Below are 21974 nucleotides of genomic sequence, written 5' to 3' on the forward strand. Positions count from 1 at the left end.
CCTTCTCTTTGCCATAGTGGGGAGCACCTTTTGACGGAAAGAGCCATGGGAGGGGTCAGATCGACAGTCATGCAGGTCAAGCCTCTGTGTTAGCTTCCCTTTTTAACAAAAACATGAAATATTGCATATGGGGAGCTAGAGACACAATCAGATGAACTGTGGCCAAATTGCATTTTAGTAAAAGACAACGTATGTTGTGTAATCCTTGTTAAAGGAAAACACTTATCTCATTTATTTTTTCATGACATGGTTTTCTCCTCTTGCTTAGCTCAATAGGAGTGGCTAGTTCTGTTTACTAGGCAAGATACATATTGTATGAGTTGACCGAAGGCCTTGATGTGTTGTTTAATTAAATCTATAGAGAAGGTTAACTTGTAACACAATCATGCGTAAACTCAGTGTTCAAGGCATTTTAAATGAAGCTCCAAAGAAAATGGAATCGATTGAGTGATTTGTTGTAAAAAAGTCGTAATGGGAAGAAAATAATTTGAATATTGATTGTGAGCTAAGCTTGTGTTATAAAGATACATAAATCTGATAAACAAATTGACAAGATGAGGTGTGTTCAACTTTTCCAGTTACAAACTCCACCTTGCAATTAAAATTTGCATACTGCAAAAATGGCAACACAATTAGTTCAATATTTGCTTGTACTGAGATCTACTTAGGCAGATAAGCGGTATAGCGAATTTTAATCCAGGCGTAGAAACTTGGATATGGTCCAAGCACTCCTTTGATTTCTGCCAGAAGAGTCCTGATCAGAGCTTAAGGGGTATTTTTACCTGGCAGTGCATTCTGGTACTTTGATGCATGCCAAATGTTGAGTCTGTTGCTGCTATTGCTAATGCATCATGTGCTTTCCCTTCTCTGCATCTGAGAAAAGGCAAAGCTGCAGCTGCTAACAGGAGATGTTAGCAAAAAAGAAACAAATTTAATTATCTTACTTCCTAGCTACAATAATGTCCCTTTGTACCTCATCTTAAAAGAGAAACAGGAAATGTTTCTGGAAATGGAAGTATCATGGTCTTAAGCGGCCATTGCATATTTTCTGAGAAATGGCATTGCATGTGGGATCTACAGTGTTCCTAAAAGCAGCTGGGAAGATCTGAGACTAAGATTCTGTAACTAAAACATCAGAAAAGCAATTACAATTACACCAGAAAATGCTTTTATTTCGCAATTGTTCAGTATTTCAAAATGTTTTATTTCTGAATTGGGCTGCTATCTTTTTTTTGACATTGTAATTTCAACATGCTTCTAGCTGATGTTATCTCCTTCTAGAGTAGAGATTAACACTGGATATAATTTGAAACTGTGATTACAAGCTTCCAGTTGGAATGCACAGGAAACTACTAATTTTTTTTTGAAATTATAGGTAGTCCGGGTCAGTTTCTGTACTTACAATCCTCAAAATCATGCTGAAGATAAAAATGCTGACATGGAAGAGTCCAGCACTTTTAAGAACCATGCTGGGGAGGAAGGCTTACGTTCTTAATTTGGGTTTTGTTTAGTCATTTTACATGCAAAACTCCCAATAACTTCAGTTAGACCTTTACTTCTAATTATATCCCTAGAAGTGATTACTGCATAGTACTGCTTACCAGTGGTTCAATCAATTGTGCATTTTTTTTTCACGGGTCATGAGAGAGATGTATTGAGAAAAGTGGGGTTGCAAAATATTGTGACACATTAAGTCTTTATGCCAAGGTAAGACCACAGAGAGACCTGCTTTTCCAGCACATCATGCTTGATTCCTGAGAGGGAGAATTGTAGGAGGATGGCTAAGATTTTTGAATGCCCTGTGTCATGGCTTGTTAATCTTGTGGGTCATCTTGAGACAGGTCAATTTTCTGCTTTTCTGTGGAAGAAACACAAGTAAAGATGAATTTGGGTGCCGAATAGGTAGGGTTATTGTCCCCAGTGTCTTTTATAAAGTGATAATTTATTACAAAAAAATTACTGAACCCCCAAATAATGCACTCTAAAATGTTGTTGCTGCTTTGAAATTTTTCCTCTTTGTGACTCTAATGTATTACACTCAACTTTTATATAGTACTGCTAGTCTCATATTTCAAACTCCTTTCCTTTTTCTTTGATTGCTCAGCTATCTTTAGTAACTCCCCAAACAGGGCTAAAGATGAACAAGAGAGAACGTGTGGTCGGGGAGGGGCAGATGCAATTTTAAAGCTGGAAACAACTTCCAGACAGAGCATCTCTATTGACACCAAGGAAAGGTCAGAGCTACTTGAAGAACTCATACTAACAATTGAGCCTCGGTCGAAGGCTTATCCTGTGCTGAAGTCAAATTTTTGCAGTACCAGATGGATCAAATTACTGGTGTGTCTGGTTCCTTTGAGATCTGTTTGTTTCGCTCTAAGAGGAGAAGAAGTTGTCCTAAGGCAAGTGGATGTCAGACCAACCTCACCTGAAGCCATTCAGAGACTCCTGTTCAGGAGCATGCACAGTGTGTGCCGGCAATATTGGTGGTGCAATCAAGGCATGCCTCCAGAGGAGCCACTTCTGCAAGCAGGCACAGTCTCTGTTTCTGGGAGCAGTTGTGATCCCTGCACGGCCAGGTGACAAGCTGACATGCAGAATATGCGCAAGTAGGAAATTTCACATTATCATGTTCTTATAACTGCAGTCAGCCATCCAAGCTTGAGGAGTCCCATGGAAATTATCTACCATGGGGTTTAACTGAGAAGACTTCTGTCTGTTCTTTGCCCCTTAAGGAAAGCATTCTGGGTAGAAGTAGCCTCTCTCTCCCCGACCCTTTCCTCCTCCGCATATCTTTTGTAGGGACAATGCTAGGGTGGGGTGAAAAGGAAAGGAGTAATGACCAAGTCCAGACAAAATCATACCATTTTACTCTTTTACCAACATGTTCCTAGACCTAATTTTGGATATAAAGTGACACTGAAGGTAGATTTCTACTGCAAGTCTAACCAGGATAATCAATTTCAAATAATAACCATAAGCAATTAGGATCAGATTAGTAAAATTTAGAGGTTCACACTGTAGTATGAAATTGTGTTTGCATTTGTTGCACTTGTCCTGCATGAACACAAGTGGGCTTACTGTTGAGTTTCTAACTATCAGCCTCTATACTTGCTAACTGTGGAGAAGCATCTCCTGGAGTCAGTTGTGGAAACATGGATGCATACCTGAATGCACCTTTTGTGACTGTCTCTCACACCTGACTTCTGCAGTTGTGGTCTGTGCATTGCGGAAAGGTCAAACAAGGGCTATGTACGGAACCCTCCAACTTCTCAGCTTCCATCTGGTTGCAGGTTCAGCAAATAAATCCTTAACGAGGCACTTTGGTAAGTTTTGATTTTTTTTCCCTGCAAATTTGAACTCTGCAGTGGAGAATAGACTCAGCTAATAACGATGATTTAATGAAGCGGCTAGGCTTGCTTTAGTACATTTCCTGTCTGTAGTACATACTGTATCCCTCAGAAATGACTTCCGAGGAGACTGTTGTGCTCCTGTGTTAACTGGCTTGGCAAATGGTAAAGGGGATGGGGTAAACAACAGTTCTGGTTTGCTGAATGGGGTCTCTTCAGAAAAGATAGGGATATTTATGGGTTAGTGGAAATTCATGAGTGAAAAGGAAATGTCCTTGCTATCACATAATTAACCGTACCCTCCTCCACTTGCTACCTGGCTCTCTGTAACTCTTTCAGGCAGTTTGTTGAGGACAACATCCTGCGTAATAGTTTCCATAGAGACAATGTAGTGAGCCTCTTCACTATTGGTAAACAAAATAAATCCTCTTTTGTGTTTTTCTGGTCATGCAGTACGAATAACAAATAAGAAATAAAATGTTCACTGAAGAAATTTTTGCAGTGAAGACCCCACTATTAAAAGATTTGAGAAATCTTAAGAAGTACTAAGAACTGATTTTTCTCTGTCTGTGGCATTATTTTATCAAAGCAAGAATCTGTACTTGAACTAGTGATATTTATTTTTCTTAGGTAAATGCTTCTGAGGGTCAAGTAGAAACATATTCCAAAGGCTTTAAATGCACAAATACGAGTGCAACAAAGAAATTGAAGCCGAACTGCACAAGCAATGATATTTCCCCTGTGTTTTAAGCATGTGCTCAGCTGCTTGACCTTGGATGATTCAGACTCCATATATTTTACCATAAGAATCTCAGCTTCCAAGGATGCAATCCCTCTCCATAATGATTTGAGGAAATAGTCACATCTGTTCATACAGATACAATGGTGATTTGTGTGGAGCTAGTGAGATTTTTGTCAGCTTTTTTGTGCTGTCCTGTAACTGTTGTTCTTAGCAAAGTAAATGAAATATTTAACTTTTAGTCATATGTATTTAGAAAGAACTGGGATATGGAGGCAGAAGAAAGTGGTAAAACTAACATAACTGAGGCTGATTGTAGAATGCGCAGTGATATCATCATCGTACTGCTTATCCTAGAAGGTGCGGTAAAGGGCGGATATTTAGGATACTGCATATTCTGTTTTTCTATTATCTCATTAGTGGTATTTAATAATAGTTGCTGGAGATGCTGTATATGGAGTTGTTTTAGTATGTGAGATACCACTCACCCTGTATTCAAAAGTAGCATGTTTTTGGATGCATCTCATGTTTATCAATGACTGTGTCCCAAAATTTAAGATGCTATTCTACATCATGCTAATTTTTTCTGGAAATCACCACTGACAGAAGCATAGTTCTTTCTGTCTTAAATAACTATTCATTCTTCTCTTTTCATGGCTAGACCTCATACCGTCTTTTGAAAACTATTTTTAGCTTTTGTAGCAAAAGTGTGCTACGGTCATTCATTCTCTTGCCTCTGTCAGTTGTTAAATGTGCAAGTCACGGGAACTTGGATGTTACCGTGCTTCTCAGAGGATTTGTTTATGCTTTAGGGTTTGTATACGTGGGCTTCATCACATATTTGCAAGGAATAAATATTTCCTACATCCATACATACAAAAAGATTTTTTTTTTTGCATATAGTGATTTGTGACAGCTCCTGAGAATATAAGTGGGAGGGTGGAGGGAGAAGATATGCCTCTTCAATCTAATTATATATTGAGTTTCTGTTTTGATGTATTTTTAATAGTGTTATTGGTTGATGTAGATTGGTTGTTTTTGATGTGGTGTATTTCTTCAAAGATATTTCACAGGTTAAGTCGGAAGTTGAACAGCTGTTCACAGTGAGTTGCTGTTGGCACACAGGATTAGTTCACACATGTTAAACATCTGAGTTAGAATGATACGTACTGATCAGTTAAGGCAAAGTAAATAACTAAATGCAAAGTACTGTTCTATAAAACACAGTTCTGCCTTAAAAATGCTACTTGAGATTTATTAATTTGTCTAAGAATAATTGAATACCAAATATGGTAGTTTAAGTAGTTTGCAAATGAGCTATAAACTTATTGCTGTAGGGTCTGGAGCAGTTTTTAAGCCAAAAAACTGCTGGAACAATACGGTATAAGTTGGAAATTAAATGGAGGGCAGTCCCTCCAGTCTTCTTCACTCATTCCATAAGTACGATTGTATTGAGATAATGCATTGCCACATCCAGGGCTTTGCAATTCAAGGCTCTCCAGCTTGCTGTGCAGTTGTGACTTGGACCGATGGATTACACAGCAACGGCTGATTTGCACTTGCACTTACTTTCATGTTAGGGGGTAATCTGAGGGCAGTAAGCAGTAGAGTATCTAGAACAAAATCCATAAAATATAAAAGAAATTGAAGCAGTAAGTAATTGAACTAATACAACGAGACATTTCTCTATCTTACATAGCTTTTACCTTGGTGGTAAATGTAGGTGCCATAAATACTTGTGTTGCTGCAGTAGTTGTGTACCTGGTCATCTCTTGATTTACAATAGCTGCTCTTTTGTGTGTGGATTCATTCCATTTCCCATGCTTTGTTTTTAATTAATAGTGAAACATAACTTTATTTTGATCTTTAGAATCTGAAGCTGCCCGATGTTTTATATGGTATTGATTATACACCTGTAATTTATTAAATGATAATAAATTGGATAAACCATGCGCCATTGCATTACTATTCCCTGTATTTTCCTGTGCTTTTCTGTATGTGTTGGTACCTACAGAACATCTGAAATGTGAAACACAATAGATTTAGTGCATATGCATATCATACTCTCAGGTTCTGATTGCTGGGATGGGGAGGTCTGCCCTTCTTACAGACTTAAAGCAACAGTTTGTTGTAAAATTTTACATAAAGGTTCTTACAAATCGTCAGCAATTTACCTAAGACTCTGGATAACATTTGGCACAAACTTTTTTTCCTTTTTTCTTTTTAGTTTGTGTTCTGATTTAAATGCTATTTTTTTTTTTTTTACAAGGCCTTAGAAATTGGAAGCTGCAATGTAGCATAGAGGATGTTACAGCTACAGCAGAGGCCTGGAAGAGCTCAGGTTTTATCTGCCTTTGCTGCTGAATTCTTAGCAAGGAATCATAAAAATGTAAAGCTGGTACTTCACTGCTACTTTGTCCTTTGTGAGCAGTTTACATGGCAAAAATACCATGTAGTGTTTTCAAGGAAGAGAATAGGAATACAACAAGGAAGCAATTCCCTTATTCAAATATTTTACTGTAGTGAGCTTCTGTTTCTATACCAGCTATTTACTAGGTATTTTTGAACTTGAACTTCAAGTCCTATGAAAATCTGCACTTCCTTTCTCTAGAGGGTGTAGACCCTAGTTTAGGAAGAACAAGACGTTTTGTATCTTTTTCATAGGAATTTTCTGATAAAATGCATCACAGGTGTGCGGACTGAGGGAGGTCAGTGTTAACCCTCTATATTTTACTGCCATGTGCATTTCTTTCTTTTCTTTTTCATGTTTGCTGCAAATAGATTTACTTGAATATATATACTAACTTTCGTGTTGGAAGCAGAAAACTAAGTATGAAGAGGCTGACAGAAGTGAATCTGCAGTTAATGAAACTGTCTGAGAGACACTTTTAATAAAACTGCAGTTGCCTGATTTTAAAGAGTACTAGTGCTCAGCTTAGAATTTAGATATCTGTAGGTGAAGTATCTTTGCCGTTCAGTTTTGTACATAAGCATAAATGGTGTGCATTATCCTGTCAGTTGACCAAGAGGAAAATACAGAAGCAGCAGGAGCCAAAGCTCAGACCACTGTATACCCATGTGGTGAGAGGGAAGACTCGAAAAGCCATTAACAACACTGGGGCAGGTTTTGTTAAGGTACACAGGTTTACTTGAAAGTGAAGTGAAAAACAGATAAATGAATTCAGCAGCACTGTCTGTGTATGTACCACTTTTTCTTTAATAGGTAATGTGACTATGTTGATTCTGTCCATGGTGACACAAATTTGTAAGTCATGTCCTGCTGTAGTGTTTGCCTAAAAGATAATTTGGTTGAGTATCAGTGAGTCATTCATTTTTGGGGTCTCTGAAGCTTCTGGAATAGTTAAATTTAGTTTTCAATGTGATTGCTCTATTGAATTTTCAATCTGTAAAATAAAATTATAATGTGCGAAATACATCCCCCCTCCCCCCCCCCCCCCCAAATAGAGGAATTTCTTTTTCTCAAAATGAAGATTCTAGCTTCTGCCAGGTAAAAGGTGAAATGAAGGTGGTTTCCTTGCTTTGCTCCCCTGTGTGCTTCCTCACTGTGGGGCTGCACACCCTGGTTCTACCCCATGCTTCACATTGACTCTCCCTGGAGCACTGGGAGTCACTTTAAAAGGAGTGTGCACACTTGCAAAATGTACAGGCATCCTGCTTTTGAAAGTAATCTTTAAATTCCAGACTAATGTTCTATAAAGGGAGAACTGTTTTTGTAGGGAGAAAGAAACTAAAGTATTTTTACCATCTGTAGACCATTCCCTGAGATCTGATATATTGATATCATAATTATATCACTAAACTCAGCCTCATTAGGCACCGGTATTTGTTTATTACAGGTTTATTTTAAGGTGAATTATTAAGGAATGCAACTAGTTTGCCCTTTTATGTCAACATTTATGAAGAAGTTTTCTGCTAAGGTTTTATACTTACTTGTAACTAGATATAAGCAGTAACATTGGTACATAGTTACCTTTATTTTATATATACAGGTAACAAAAATAAAAACCAAAAAATCATGCAAAACTTGAATAAGTTATGGGGTTTACTTTGATAGGGAAAAAAGTTGTTTATCCCCATGAATTGAATGGCATCACTATAGTGCAGGACTGCAGGGGTTAACTTCTCGTACTTACACATGAAAATTGGTATGCAAGTGGGAAGTTGAATAAGTGGTGGGAGGCTTTTATCCCTTCTTCCCACAAGAGTTTGGCAGAGCTTTTATGAGAACAACAAGACATACTGCTCTGTTGGCCTGTTAAAGAACAGTGGTCTTCTGTATTCTTGTTAAACGCAACCTCTGTGGTATTTTTAACAGGGAGTAGATCCCTTGTTCATGCATGTTTCTGAAGAAAAATGACGTGCAGATGAATAAAGTTGTAGGCTGGTGTTACATCACACAGCTACTAGCTAGGCTGGTTGGAAAACAAGCAGGATTGTCAGCCTGGGACACAAACTGGCACTTCTGCAAAACAATACTCTATTGGGGCCTGCTGTAAATATGCTGAACAGTCTTGGGGCACTGAGCTGATAAGGTCCAAAATTGTTATGGAGAAGGATGAGATTGAGGGGGAGTGGGCAGTAAATATGAATTTACGTTGCCAAGCAGTAGGTATCTGTCCGTGTTGGCAGCCTGCTGGAAGTGTTTGTGCAGGTCATTGGGACCTGGTTTATAGTAGAGACAGAAAAGGAGTAGGAGGGACACATTTATGAGTTAAGATTGGATCTCTGCTAATTCACTTAGTTTCTTGCTTTCCTGTCTGAAATAAGAAGCATGATGCTAATTTCCACCACAAAGATGCCATGAGAACGATGAATCCATTAATTTGAGAAATGTTACATGATAATGATGGGACCTTCTATTACTCATTAAAGTGGAGGACTACAAAACTTTCTGCATACATTTTTTCAATGTTGTGATAAATGGCCAATTTTTTAATGGAATGGAGACCTTGGTTAACTGGGCTTCTGCAGCTTTTACCCATACAGATCCTTCAAAGGGATGCTGTCATACTGGCTGCTTTTACGTAGGAAGTTCACAGATCTCAGTCTGCTGAATCTGAAAGCGCAAGCCTCTTCATTTCTGAGGAAACTAATGTTTAGGAAGTGAATTTTCAATGGTGTGTGTAAGAACTATTTCAGCCCTTAACTTTTCTCATGTTCAATCTTCTAGTACTTGTCCATTCATTTTGTCTATTAAGTAATAATTTTTAAAAAGCCAAATCTGTTTTCCTGCATTTTTTGTCTCTAGCTGTTTTTTACTAGAGACATGTTCCGTCATCAGTAATGACCTCACCTCCCTGTTTGTAAATTTGTGAGCTTCAGGACAGATCAATGGCAATTTAGTGCAAGGTTTATAAGTACAGAGATTTCAAAACCTTTTTAAGATTTTGTTGTTGTTGTAGAAAATATTGAACAATCTCTCTGGACAAAAAAGCAAAAATTGTAGTGAATCTGCAAATAAAGAGGAGGAGGGAACGTATGGAGGGAGGAATACTCCAGTCCAGTGAACCTTTGAGTTTCTCTGATGAACCAGAAGGGTGTTTAATTTTTTTTTTCCCTCTTGTTTATCTTATTTCCTTAAGGGAGCAGGCACTGAGGACTTTTTCCATTTCATTTTGTGTTGCTTTAGGCTTTCAGTTCATTCCCATGGTGACTGAGTTTTTGAAAATTGGCCCAGAGCACACTAATCCGTGATGGCATTTTCATCATATTCTGTGCTGCAGTATTGCCATTGATACACTGCTTATCGCAAGGCTAAAAAGCTTGATGTAGAGACAGACTGACTGGAAAAGAATTACGTGTGCACCCAAGAGACGGTTCTTTTATGGCTAGGTTAGACAAACAAGTCAGTGTGGCAACATGTAGGTCTTCTTCCCTTCTCGTTTTGTGAAGTATTTGCTTACATGCCCATAATGTTGTGCAAGTTTGAGTTTCTAGAAGTCCATAGCCCTTTTTTAAGACCATAAAAGAAACTTACTTTAGAGGAAGTAATGAAAATTTAATTTTCAGCAGAAGTTTTATGGGATTTCTGGATGTTTCAATAGTCTGAATATTTTAAAATGCTTGCTTTTTGTGAACCTGAATTTTGTAGGTATTTTCAGAAGACAATGTTTTACTTTACAAAAAGATTGAAAATAAGTTGAGGAGGTTGGCAAACAGATAGTCTTGTTGTAGCCCTTGTTCCTTAACTAGAAAAAAAGGAAGAGAGCAGTAAGAAGCTTGGTAGTGGATATTGTTGTAGCTCTATGAATAAATCAGAACTAACCAGTGTATGAGTGTGTGTATGTGCATCTGTGCATGTAACAGTTGATGCACGGTGATGGATGTGTTTTGCTTTCAGATAAAGGTGACTTTGCTATCTCTTGAGGCAGAAGCCTGCATTTTTATAACAGGAGACCCCAGGTGGCAATGATCCATGCTATTCTGGCACAATGCTGAATGGCCATGGAGTGCACAGTAGGTGACTGCTTGAAATCCTAGGCAGAAAGTGATTTACTTATTTATTTTATCCATTTATTTTGTACTGCAGAAACACATTTTTGATGGTTGTTCTAGTCAGTTGCCCCTGCCCAGGTCTCAGTACTGCATTTTTGTACTGCTTACCTATCCACCACAGTGTAGGGACAGAGGTGGTGGGTTAGGTTCAGCCTGTGCCTGGGCTAGGCTCTGCTGGTACCTGGGATGAGATCCTGAAACACAGCAGATTGCTGTTGTAGGTCTCCTTTAGGTTGCCCTTTACCACTCTTGTGCTCGTTAAGGCAGAAGTATGGAGTAGGAGGGAGAATGTTTTTTTCTGTCTCCTACTCTCTCTCTGATTTCTTCATCTGGTTGCTTTTCTTGTCAGAACTCACTTTTTATTCAGCTTTGGGCATGCTGGAGATCAGTAAAGAGTGGTATTCTACAGGAATTGGTATTGGGACTGATGCTGTTTAAAATTGTTGTCATGGACATGGACAGTGGGATTGAGTGCACCCTCAGCAAGTTTGCTGATGACACCAAGCTGTGTGGTGTGGTCTACACACTGGAGGGAAGGGATGCCATCCAGAGGGACCTGAACAGGCTTGAGAGGTGGGTCTGTGTGAACCTTGTGAAGTTCATCAAGGCCAAGTGCAAGGTCCTGCATCCAGACCAGGGCAATCCTAAACACAGATACAAGCTGGGCAGAGAATGGACTGAGAGCTGCCCTGAAAAGAGGGACCTGAGGGTGTTGGTTGATGAGAAGCTCAACGTGAGCTGGCAATGTGCTCTTGCAGCCCAGAAAGCCAACTGCATCCTGGGCTGCATCAAAAGCAGCGTGGCCAGCAGGGTGAGGAAGGTGATTGTCCCCCTCTGCTCTGCTCTCGTGAGACCCCTCCTGGAGCACTGCATTCAGCTCTGGGGCCCCCAGCACAAGAAGGGCATGGACCTGTTAGAGCAAGTCCAGAGGAGGGCCACAAAGATGATCAGAGGGCTGGGGCACCTCTCCTGTGCAGACAGGCTGAGAGAGTTGGTGTTGTTCAGCCTGGAAAAGACAAGGCTCCAGGGAGACATTATAGTGGCCTTCCAGTACCTAAAGGGGACCTACAGGAAAGCTGGGGAGGGACTCTTCGTTGGGGGGTAGGGAGTGATAGGACGAGGAGTAATGGCTTTAAACTAAGAGAGGGTTGATTTGGATTAGATATTCATAAAAAAATCTTTACTCAGAGGGTGGTGAGGCACTGGCACAGGCTGCCCAGAGAAGCTGTGGATGCCCCATCCCTGAGGTGTTCAAGGCCAGGCTGGGTGGGGCTTTGGGCGACCTGGTCTGGTGGGAGGTGTCCCTGCCCATGGCACGGGGGTGGAACTGGGTGATCTTTTAGGTCCCTTCCAACCCAAACCATTCTATGATTCTATGCTCTGATGAAGAGGAAGCATCAGCATTTAAGCCTCACCATGTGAGACAGGAAAGTAGCCAGGTGTAAAAACAAAGGGATTTGTTTAGGTTAAATTTAAAACCAAAATACAGAGAATAGCATGTGACATGAAGAGTGATCACAGTTGTTGAAAGCATTTTTCAGCGCTAATAATCATTTTTTTTTTTGATCCAATCCATTTCTTACTGAAATAATTTCAAAGTGATTACTTTGAGGAATCATTCTAAATATTGTGTGTGCTTCCAGAATATTACATGGAAAAGATATATTTTTTTTTTTTATTTGGAACTGATGATCACTGAAGAGCCTATAATTTGCATGACTCCCAGGCAGATACTGCAGGGATGGATATTTATTCTTTGTAGAGCCCTTCTGAAGCCAGTAGCATCTCAGTTGACTTCAGCCAACTCCCCAAGGCAACTTCAGAACTCCAGGGCCAAGTGGCGTGCACTGAACTGAATACTAGGCTTAATTTAACCCATAAATGGATGCGTGTGGAAAAAGAGATAAAAGTTTAATAAGGAAGGAAGTATATTTTGTTGTTATAAGAAAATTACATCTTTTTCTGAGAAAGAAAATCGACCTTTCTTTGAGAAGGTAAGTAATAGCAGTGCAATGAAAAGGCTGACCACTTTGACAACTGGGTGACTTAGGGGAACAGCCACAGTGAAATTCCTTTATAGTGACCCTGATAGTGCATTTTTTTTTATGTTCACCCTCAATGACAATTCAATATTAGTTAATCATGACTGTTTTGAATTTAAAGATTTTGCATATAGAGTGTAGCATCATATTTTTAGACCTTTTTACATTTCTTTCACTGATAGCTTCTCCTCAGTACTGATGTGATCTATTAAAATGGTCAGAACTGTCAGTATGTATAAAAGAAGCATGAATTTCCCATCAGTTTTTGAAAATATATATTATAGTTATGCTTCCCTGTGTTTTTGCAAGTCTAAGTGCTGTCAAATCACCACTGTTTAGTGCCTGCGTAACAAAGGAGCGTGAAAATGTGGAAAGGGGCCATGCTGGCAGCAGTGCTGTCCATTACAAGTTTTACCTAAAACAGTAGCAGGAAATCCTTACTGTTTTGGTTCAGTGAATGTGAGAAGAATGTGCTTGACATTAGTAGCAGGCTCACTCCTGCCTCTGCATAGTGGTCACTTCTGCTATAAAGCGATCTTTTAAAGTGGATGATGGTCCAAGTCAAATGCTAGTCTCCACTGTGTGCTGGTGCAGTTTTTTGTTTGCTTGGTGTTGTGTTGTATTTTTAATTTTCCTGGCACCTTTTTCATATCAAGAACCATTTTTTTTTCCTTTAAAAGTTATTTACAAGTGCCAAATCCTCAGCAAAAGAAATGGGGATCCGCTTTTGAGGTCAGAGCAAGGTCTAAGTGCTATAAGCTGTAAAGCATATGTTGTTCCACATCAGCTATTTGTGCAATGACACCCAGAGGAGAACTGAAGAAGAAACAGTGATAGGTGGATCACTGAAATGTGTGAAGCCACAGGACAATTCTCATTACTCTACCGTTAGAGGTAATGCATGGAAGGCATGGCTGCAATAATGGCCAGAAAGGTGTTTGAAGTGGGAAAACACTTCATTCCCTCACTTTCTGCATTAATCATACATGCAAAACCCATTTACTTCATCTTTATGTATAAGATGAAAAGACGACCCTAAGTGCTGCTTTTTCTGATTCCATTTTTTTATCTAAATGACTTATTTTTCAGCTGTAGGCAACAATTGTTCAATAAACCTTTAGTGATATATTAAATCTATTAGAGTGCTAACTGCAAAGAGCTTTTTTCACCTTTTTTTTTTTTTAAATAAAATCAATATCATGTTCCTGTAGGCTGAGTTGATTTAGGATGTGCACTTTTTCATTTGAAGCATCTGTGGAAGCATTAGGTATGCTAAAACATAACGGGGAAAGCCTGGCATTTCATGGGAAGAACAATTAAAGACCATAAAGATCATACAAAACAGAGATCAGTTGTGTTACTCAGTTTCTGAGGAAATTTCAGTGAAAATGTCAAGCCCTGCTACTTTTAAAATATTTAAAATTTATGCAACTTATTGGTCATCTTACTTTTGAACTAATGAGCATAAAAGCAGAGCTAATTAATTAGCTTTTTCATCCTCAGAAAGAAAACTTTAAACTTAATCATAATTAAAGAAATTAATACACAGATGTCTTTGCTTTATGTGAAGGGAGAGCAAAGAGCTTAGACCACAACTTTCTGTTTCATTGCATAATTAATTCTTATATAGAAATCCATTTGCCTTGAAGATGCCATTGTTCTGCTAGTGCAAGTTCCTACCTTCCATTGAACAATGCTTTTCATGTAATTTCCCATGACTGTACCAACTGATAATTGGGGACAAATCTAGTCTTCCTGTCTTTCCTTTGGGAACACAGCGACCTTTTCAAAGGCTCCTGTTGCAAGTAGGTTGAAGGAATCCAGCCATCCCAATATTTCATTCTTAGTAGTTCTCCTGTGTATTTCAGGATCCCATGAATGCTGCACCTTGAGTCCTGCAGTGCAACAGTCCCTGTAGCCACTGGTAAAAAGCTGTGTATATTTGCACTCTTTCAAGTTGATGCCTCTGGGCTATTCCTGAGTCTTATGAATGTTGCCAGTGTTTCTGGTTTTCCCTGCTCTGCACTGAGGACATGCAAGTAGACAGGGTAATTTGGAAGAAGTATGCACACATTGCGACTGTATGTTTTCCACTGCAAACCTGTGGCTGGTTCTCCTTATGTTTTTTTCCTGAGAACATGATATGCATTGGAACAGGTTCCCCAGGGAAATGGTCATGGCACCAAGCCTGATGGCTTGTTGAAGAAGCATTTGGATAATGCTGTCAGACATATGGATTGATTTTTGGTGGTCCTGTGTGGAGACAGGAGTTGGACTTGATGTTCCATGTGGTTCCCTTCCAACTCAGGATATTCCATGATTCAGTGATTCTGTATATACATGTGATATTGCCATGGTACATGCACGTATTTCAGACCATCAGAAATTTGCATGATGTGCAGTGCTGCATTTTGCTACGTTAACACACTGAAAACAAAAAGATTTAATTTGAGAGTAAAGAATGTAGGTAGGCATGTCAATGCAAAGGCAAACACAACAAAGGGTGACTCTTGCTCATGTTATATATACCTTGAATTTTATTGAGACCAAGACAAGGGAGCCTAAGCACTGAAATCTTTATTCCACTTTAGGAGTTGAGTGCAAGCTTCAGATCCATAAATTAGCATGAAGAGGTCCTTTTGTGATGTGCATATAACAACTTGCATTGTAGGCTGTGACACTGACCTGAAACTGCAAAATGCTGCATAGTGTGTTTGCTTCTTTTTACTTTTTTTCTTCATCTTAGATGTGAACTTGTTCAGCCTCCATAAAATGTGAAGTTCGGGGGGTCTTTGACCCTTTGCAGATTTAAGCTCTGAACTTTTAAAAATAAAACTAGTCAGATTTGAAGAGTTGGGTCTGTGATGCATAATAAATAACTTAAAAACATTGTCTTTTCCAGGAAGGATCCCCTAAAAACAGCCTTTGAACTAATTTAAAAAATGCAATTCAAAACATATTGAACTGAATTTACTCAATTAGAATAGCCTAACAAGCCTTCTAAAAATCTTCTTATGCGTGTGTTCTTGAAAGCAAGGAAGAATTCGTCATGGTAGCCTGAAAGTCTGGGTTGCTGGCCTAGAACCACTGAAGTTTATTTTATGTTTATTATAAGTTGGTTATGGTACCACTCTTACTGTTAAGTGCTTTAGGTGTGGGACATCCTAAAGTAAGTTAATATTGAATGTTTGAAGGTTGTCCGTGCTTTCCCCTATCTCGGATGGTAAAGCTGGTGTAGAGCTAGCCTCAGCAATGTCTGTCAAGACCAAGTTATGTCCACTGATGTATGCATCCTTAGGTGCCCTTGTAATCTTTCCCTCCTCTGATATCAGATGGCTCTGCTTTGATGTACCCTGTACAACAGCATCCTGGCAGTAGAGTCACCTCCCTGCACTGGGCTGATACCCAAATGACTGGCTGGGGGATTAAAGTGTTGTCCATATTTCCTTTGTGTGATCTTCAGGATATGTTGGACCATGACTAATGGTCAGAATAAGACCTTGAATTTGCTTTGATCTTCTCTGAGAAGCCAGTATATATGTAGGGAAGTTTGCAGTTTGCCTTTTTATTTCCTTTTTGGTGCTTTGGGATGGTGTGGGGAGAAGATCTTAGACTTTTTCTTAGCTTAGGACCCATGCAGCAAGGAGCTGGTGTACTTCCATAGTTAACGTTTCTGAGGGGAGACGTGCTCTAACATTCAGTGCTGCTGCTCTTGACATTTTTTTTTTAATCAGAGTAATACAAATATGCAACTTAGATGTTTTCCATCAGTGCACTAGGCAACCTTGCAATGTTCTTGTCAGTAGAGAAACTTCTTCGCACATCCCTAATACATCTCCTGTCTGGAAGAGTTAGGTTATATATTGTTCTTTATGTGGCCAGGAGACAATCATTCCCATATTACAGTGAAAAGTTAATAAGAATTTATTCCCTGATTCTTTGCACAGGGACTGATTCATTGTTCAGGATAGTCTGGAGCAAGACTATCTTCTTAATGGAAATGCAGGTGTTAGCACACCAGAAGATGAAATGGATTGATGATTAAATTATCAAGTGTCATAATGTCACTAAGCACCCACTATTTTAGTATTTTTGTTGCTGTATTTTAGGGTGTTCAGTGCTAGTAGAACAAAGCAGAGAAGGACATGGAAGTTTGTTGTTCCTTGCTATACTGAAATATGAGGCAGTGGAATACAGATTTTTTTTTTTTTGGTGCACATGAAGATTGATAGGAAAGAAAGTGGGAAGGCAAAAAACTGTCAAAATGTAATTCATTAAATCTATGCAACTTGTTACTAAAATTTTTTATTACTGAGCACTAAAATTTATGAAAAAGAAAAACTACCTGATGTTTATCGCAGATTATAAGAGTAGAGACAATTTATGCACTTGTTGTAGCATTTAGACAGGAGATATTTTTCTGCATTGTCTTGGTTCTGCAGTTGAAAAGCAATGTCAATATTCTTAGCAAATCAGTTTTTCAGGTGTTTGTATTTTATTGTTTGAACACATTAAGCCATCTCAACAAAATTTGGCACTCTCATTCCCAATTCAGATATAATGCTGAAACGTATTTTTCATTTTTTTTTTTAATTTAAAATTTTAAATCTCTGATGCAAACACCCTTTAAATGTTTGCTTTTTCACAGTCTAGATATGAAAGTATTGCATTAGGAAAGAAGAATCTTTGTTCTTGACATGGATTAATATCTCTGTGTGGAGAAAAAAAAGCCCTGAACGGAGTCTAATTTATGTAGTCCTGACAGGATTCTGTTGAAGGCTGATTGTTCACTGATACTGTTTTGGTTGAACTAGTACATTTACTGCAAGTCATGCAACATATTTGCTATTCTTTTCCAGTACTTCCAATAGCAAGTAAATGGAAATCAACCCCAGAATTGCAAGGCTGGCTTATATATAAAAACAAATTTTATTTACACAGTGCAGTTTGCTTCCTTATTTGCTTTCTGGTGTGTTGAGGAGGATGGGTTTTCCTTAGCTTGGGGCTCATGTTTTGCTTTTTACTTTTTTACAGTTTAACCAGAGATTCTTGTCTAATTGTATGGCAGCTGAAGCCTTCAGGAGTGGATCGAGTATCACAACAATTTTAATGCAATAATGGGAGCTGTCAACATCAGTCTGCTAGCATCAACCTTTACAGTAGGTGATGTGCAACAGGAGACAGATGTTGCTGTGGAGAAAGGTAGGATGGTTCCTACCTTGTGCAGTTGAGAGGTTGTGGTTTGCTCCTGTTGTAACCCTTGTTTTGGAGTATCAGTGATTTGTCTATTGGTGATTAGAGAAGGAAACTGAAAACGGTATGTGAGTTGTTAAACTAATGTGTCTTGATGTGTTCTGTGTAGTTATCTGATAATTTCACAAGTGGCAGAAGCTCTGTGTTGTAGCCTTATGTTATTTTTGAAGCTTTCCAAAAGAAACCATAGGTCGGAGTAGCAGGTGAGGGTGGGTGAAGAAAACTGGGAAATGCTCTAATTTAAAACAGCAGAAGTCTAAAACGGCCACATGGAGCACAGTGGGTGGAATTTCCACACACTGTAATCAGAATCTGTTTTCTAAGTTTTTTTCCTTAGCAGAGATTTTATTTTATTTTATTTTATTTTATTTTATTTTATTTTATTTTATTTTATTTTATTTTATTTTTTGAAGGGGGAGAACTTGACAAATATGAAATTCAGCCTGTGTTCTACTCATGGGTCTTAGGATTTCCCTTATTTCTGCTAGCAGAGAGGAGAAACACGTTTTCCCCCTTGATGGGGTAGCATTAGAAAGGCTCTGTGGCACAGTGAGGAGGGGACTACAGACATTGCACAGCCAGGGCTGACATCTGCTCCCCTGTGATTTTGGTGTGGGGGCACGCACCATAATTTCCTCCCAGGCTGCCTGCCTGCCTTCTGTTTCACTAATCTGTCATTAACTTTTTGGAAATGGGAGCTTGAGTGCAATGGCAAGTGTTACTCCTTGAGGTCCATGGCATATGTGCAGTTGACAGAAGCCAGTACAGAGGAGTTTTTGGGGTATGGGAAATTCCTCAAAACGTACACGGAGAAAAACTGCACTGAGCAAGGAGCTGAAAACTAACTGGATTCAGCAGAGCTGTTCTCTTGTCAAATAACAGCTTTGCCCTGCATTTATAAGAAACTTCAAGTCTGTAGCTCTCACCTAAAATTAAATATACAACAAATTAACTGCTTTCAGCATAAATTAGGCAGCTGAACTAATTATCATGTGGGATTCTCCTTGGATGCTTGTTGTTCTGTTCATAATTTTTTGAGAAAGGATATCTAAACTTTATAGCTGTTTAAAATATTAGAAACTGTTGGGATGGTGAAGTTTTGCATCATTTTAAAGGATGATGCTGAAAAACAAGGTAGATGTTGCGTGGTTGGTCTGGAAAAAGTTTCACCCATTATGGTGCTTCAAGTTGGCTGCTCATTTTAGGGATCCAGTAAGATAAGGATGAGACTCTATTCATAACCTCTTAGCAAAAGTTGTGCTTAAAACTTTGGAATGGGTTCAGGTTCATGAGAAACTGGACATTATTAAATATGACAGCATATATTTTTAAAAATAACTGTTTTTGAATGCTGTCAAGTAGATCCTGGTCTGTCATTAAAAAACGTTTGATGAAAGGAGATTGTTCTAGGTAGCTCTTTTATTTTAGTATTTTTATTTAAATAAAAATGTTTGTAGGCAATTATGGTACTCCTTGATGCTGTGCAGTTTAATTGAAGCACGATTTTTCCAAGTTTTTTTTTTTTTTGACTTATAATACAGTAGAATAAACCAGCAACAGAATTTCCATCTCTCTCTTTTTTTTTTTTTTTTTTAAAGCTGTAAATTACAACTGACTGCCTCAGCTGAAAACATACTGTAGAAAAATGTAATTATTGAGCCTGACCAAAGATAAAGCTGGCTAGTATAGGACATAAAATGAATAAAATCGTGTTTACCAAATTTTACAGACAGCCCAACGATCTAATTGCCTTCTCTAATTTTAGAATCCTTTAATCTTTTTCACTGACATCTTTCATATATATTTATATAAAAAGGTGTGTCTGTGCATGCCTGCATAGGTACAGATGCATAAAAAGTATGGTGTATATCTGTGTGAGAGGTGTCAAAGATGCATTATAAGCCAGGCAAGGAAGTGCATTTTATCACCTGAATACCAGATGACGTTCAGCATTTTTGATCTGTGAGGTATTGCTATTCTAGGATCTTAAAATTAATATTTCAAGACTATCATCTGTTGCAGTCCAAGACAACTACAGATGAGTCTGTGTGGCAGTGACTTAGTGGGGTCACTGTATAAACAGGTAGTCAGTCATATGTAGAAATAAATATCGGCAGATAATTACAGTAACACCTTTCAGCCACACAGTGAAGCTGTGCACTTCCCTTCATTTATTTCTGATGGCTGTGCACTGCTAACCTCTTATGCCTGCTTTCATGCCATGCCTGTAGCTCATTGCAGATGCTTGGAGCTTGGTAGATGAAGTTCATTCAGTTTTAGTTTTCCACTTCCTATTGAGAGAAAGTTGAGTGAAGACAAAGCTGCAGAGCACCCTGGCCACTGGGAGTCCTGATGTGCTCTTCTCACCCATGTGGGAAGTGGCTGGACACAGTCTGCTGTGTGCCAAACAGGACAACGGGCAGGACTGGAAAGGTTAGAGAAGATCGGGTGCGGGAGTCAGGGCAGCCTGAGAGAAGCATCTGGGCAATGCTGACAGACATGGTTTAATTTTTTGGTACTCCTATGTAGAGCCCGGGGTTGGACTTGATCCTTGTGGCTCCCTTCCAGTCTGGGATGCTCTGTGAGAGTGGGCGTCGGTGCTCTGCTCAGGCTTGATCTCCTGGTGAAAGGGGACCCTCTGCCTTGTCCAGCATATTTGGTGTCGTCTGGGAGTCCAGGGTCTGGAATACTGTTGTGCTTAACTGTAGTGCTTTCCCAGCTGATTTGGGAATCCAGTCCTTTCTCTTGGGCTGAACATGTGCCTGTGGATGGGTTTGGGTTATTGACAGAAATGCCCGTGGTGCTGGGGTCTTCCCCTGCCTCTCTGCCCACCTGCTGCTCATGCGTGTACGTAGGACCCACAATCAAGTGTTGTTGCTGCATCCCAGAGGAAGCGTGCAAGGTTACTGAAAGGCTTGCTTGCTCTCTTGCCCATTTCTGTGCTGGGCTGTTTCTTGTTTTATTTCCTGAAAGTCCTTTTTTCTTTGCTGTGTCCGGCAGAAAGAGAAATCCAAAATGTTGCCTTGTGCTGTAAGACAAAACTACTTTTCTATCTTTGGTGTCATCTGCTCATTTATGTATCTTCTTCTTCAATTTTGAAAGAGAAAATCATTATAAAATAATTGCATGCTGAGGTTTTACAGTCAGTTTTGGTGCAGCAGGTATGAAGCTGTCAGAGCTCTGCTTGTTATAATCTGCGTATCAGCACTGTGCTGGCTTTTTTTTAGAGTTTTTTTTTTTTTTTTTCCATAAGCCCATATCAGCCATAGATGATCTGGGTGAAGATAAGGGAGAACGTAGCCTTAATTTCCTCCAAATTACAGGATGTTCAGTGCAGATGTTTTAAAACTTTTAGGGGAGAAAAAGAAGCCTTTTGTAACATTGTACCTGGGGATGATATTCAAAACTATTCACTCCTTCACCAAGTTACTCAGTTTTCTTCCTGACTTCTACTGTGGCTCTGCTTTAACTCTGAATGTGACAGAAATGTAAAGAGAGGCCTTTCTAGTGCAACAGGTGTCCTAGGAACAGCTGTACAATACATTTACAGATGTTACTGTTTTTTGCTAGAATTTTTGACTGGCCTTCTCCCTATGCCACTTTTTTTTTTCTTTTTTCTTTTTTCCCAAAAGTCTGCTTTGGTGCTTAAGTACCTCTAAACAAGTTCCCATTTAGGAGTTTTGACTTACCTGAGGAGACTTGCTTGGGAGAATTATGCACTGCTTCATTGCCTACAGAACATAGTTTTCACTGTGTGTCTTCCTTATCCAACAATTAAATGAATACAGGTGTTCCTGTTCAGTAACTTCCTCTGGTCTTTTCTTATTTTAATGAGTTATCTTCTACATGTGTTCAGTTGTAATAGGGAAGAGGGACAATTAAGGGAAACTAGTTAGTGTTTATAAAGATCCTTTGCATATATACCATAACTGAATGTCTTTAAAATGCTTTTGTTAAATGTCATTTGCTGTGGAGTATGTCAAACAACTCTGTGTTAGTTTTGTTTAGATGTATATTCTGAGGTTTGGTGTAGAGCTAAAATGTTGTAAGACAGCAAAATGTATTGTGAATTGCTAT

At 39.0% G+C, this 21974-nt stretch overlaps 1 protein-coding gene and 1 long non-coding RNA gene across 4 annotated transcripts in view; one reads left to right on the forward strand and one right to left on the reverse strand.

The window, feature by feature from the left end:
- The window catches only part of FRMD3 (FERM domain containing 3), a 157432-nt gene that overhangs the window by 34380 nt on the left and 101078 nt on the right, over nt 1-21974 (forward strand). Inside the window, exon 1 of one of the 3 annotated variants that reach the window (XM_083816911.1) lies at nt 17796-17846. The exons of the other annotated variants lie outside the window; for them this stretch is intronic. Within the exon in view, the coding sequence (XP_083673037.1) occupies nt 17811-17846 (36 nt within the window). The 5' untranslated portion in view covers nt 17796-17810. Of the gene's footprint in view, nt 1-17795; nt 17847-21974 lie in introns of those variants that run through there. 3 annotated transcript variants of the gene reach the window in all.
- LOC310889446 lies at nt 18240-21707 on the reverse strand. Its single transcript, XR_014576568.1, has 2 exons — nt 21587-21707; nt 18240-21245 (listed from the first exon to the last, which is right to left on the reverse strand). It is a non-coding gene; the product is annotated as an uncharacterized lncRNA (long non-coding RNA).

Source organism: Anser anser (genome assembly GCF_964211835.1).
Source record: "Anser anser genome assembly, chromosome: Z".
Classification (NCBI taxonomy): Eukaryota; Metazoa; Chordata; class Aves; order Anseriformes; family Anatidae; genus Anser; species Anser anser.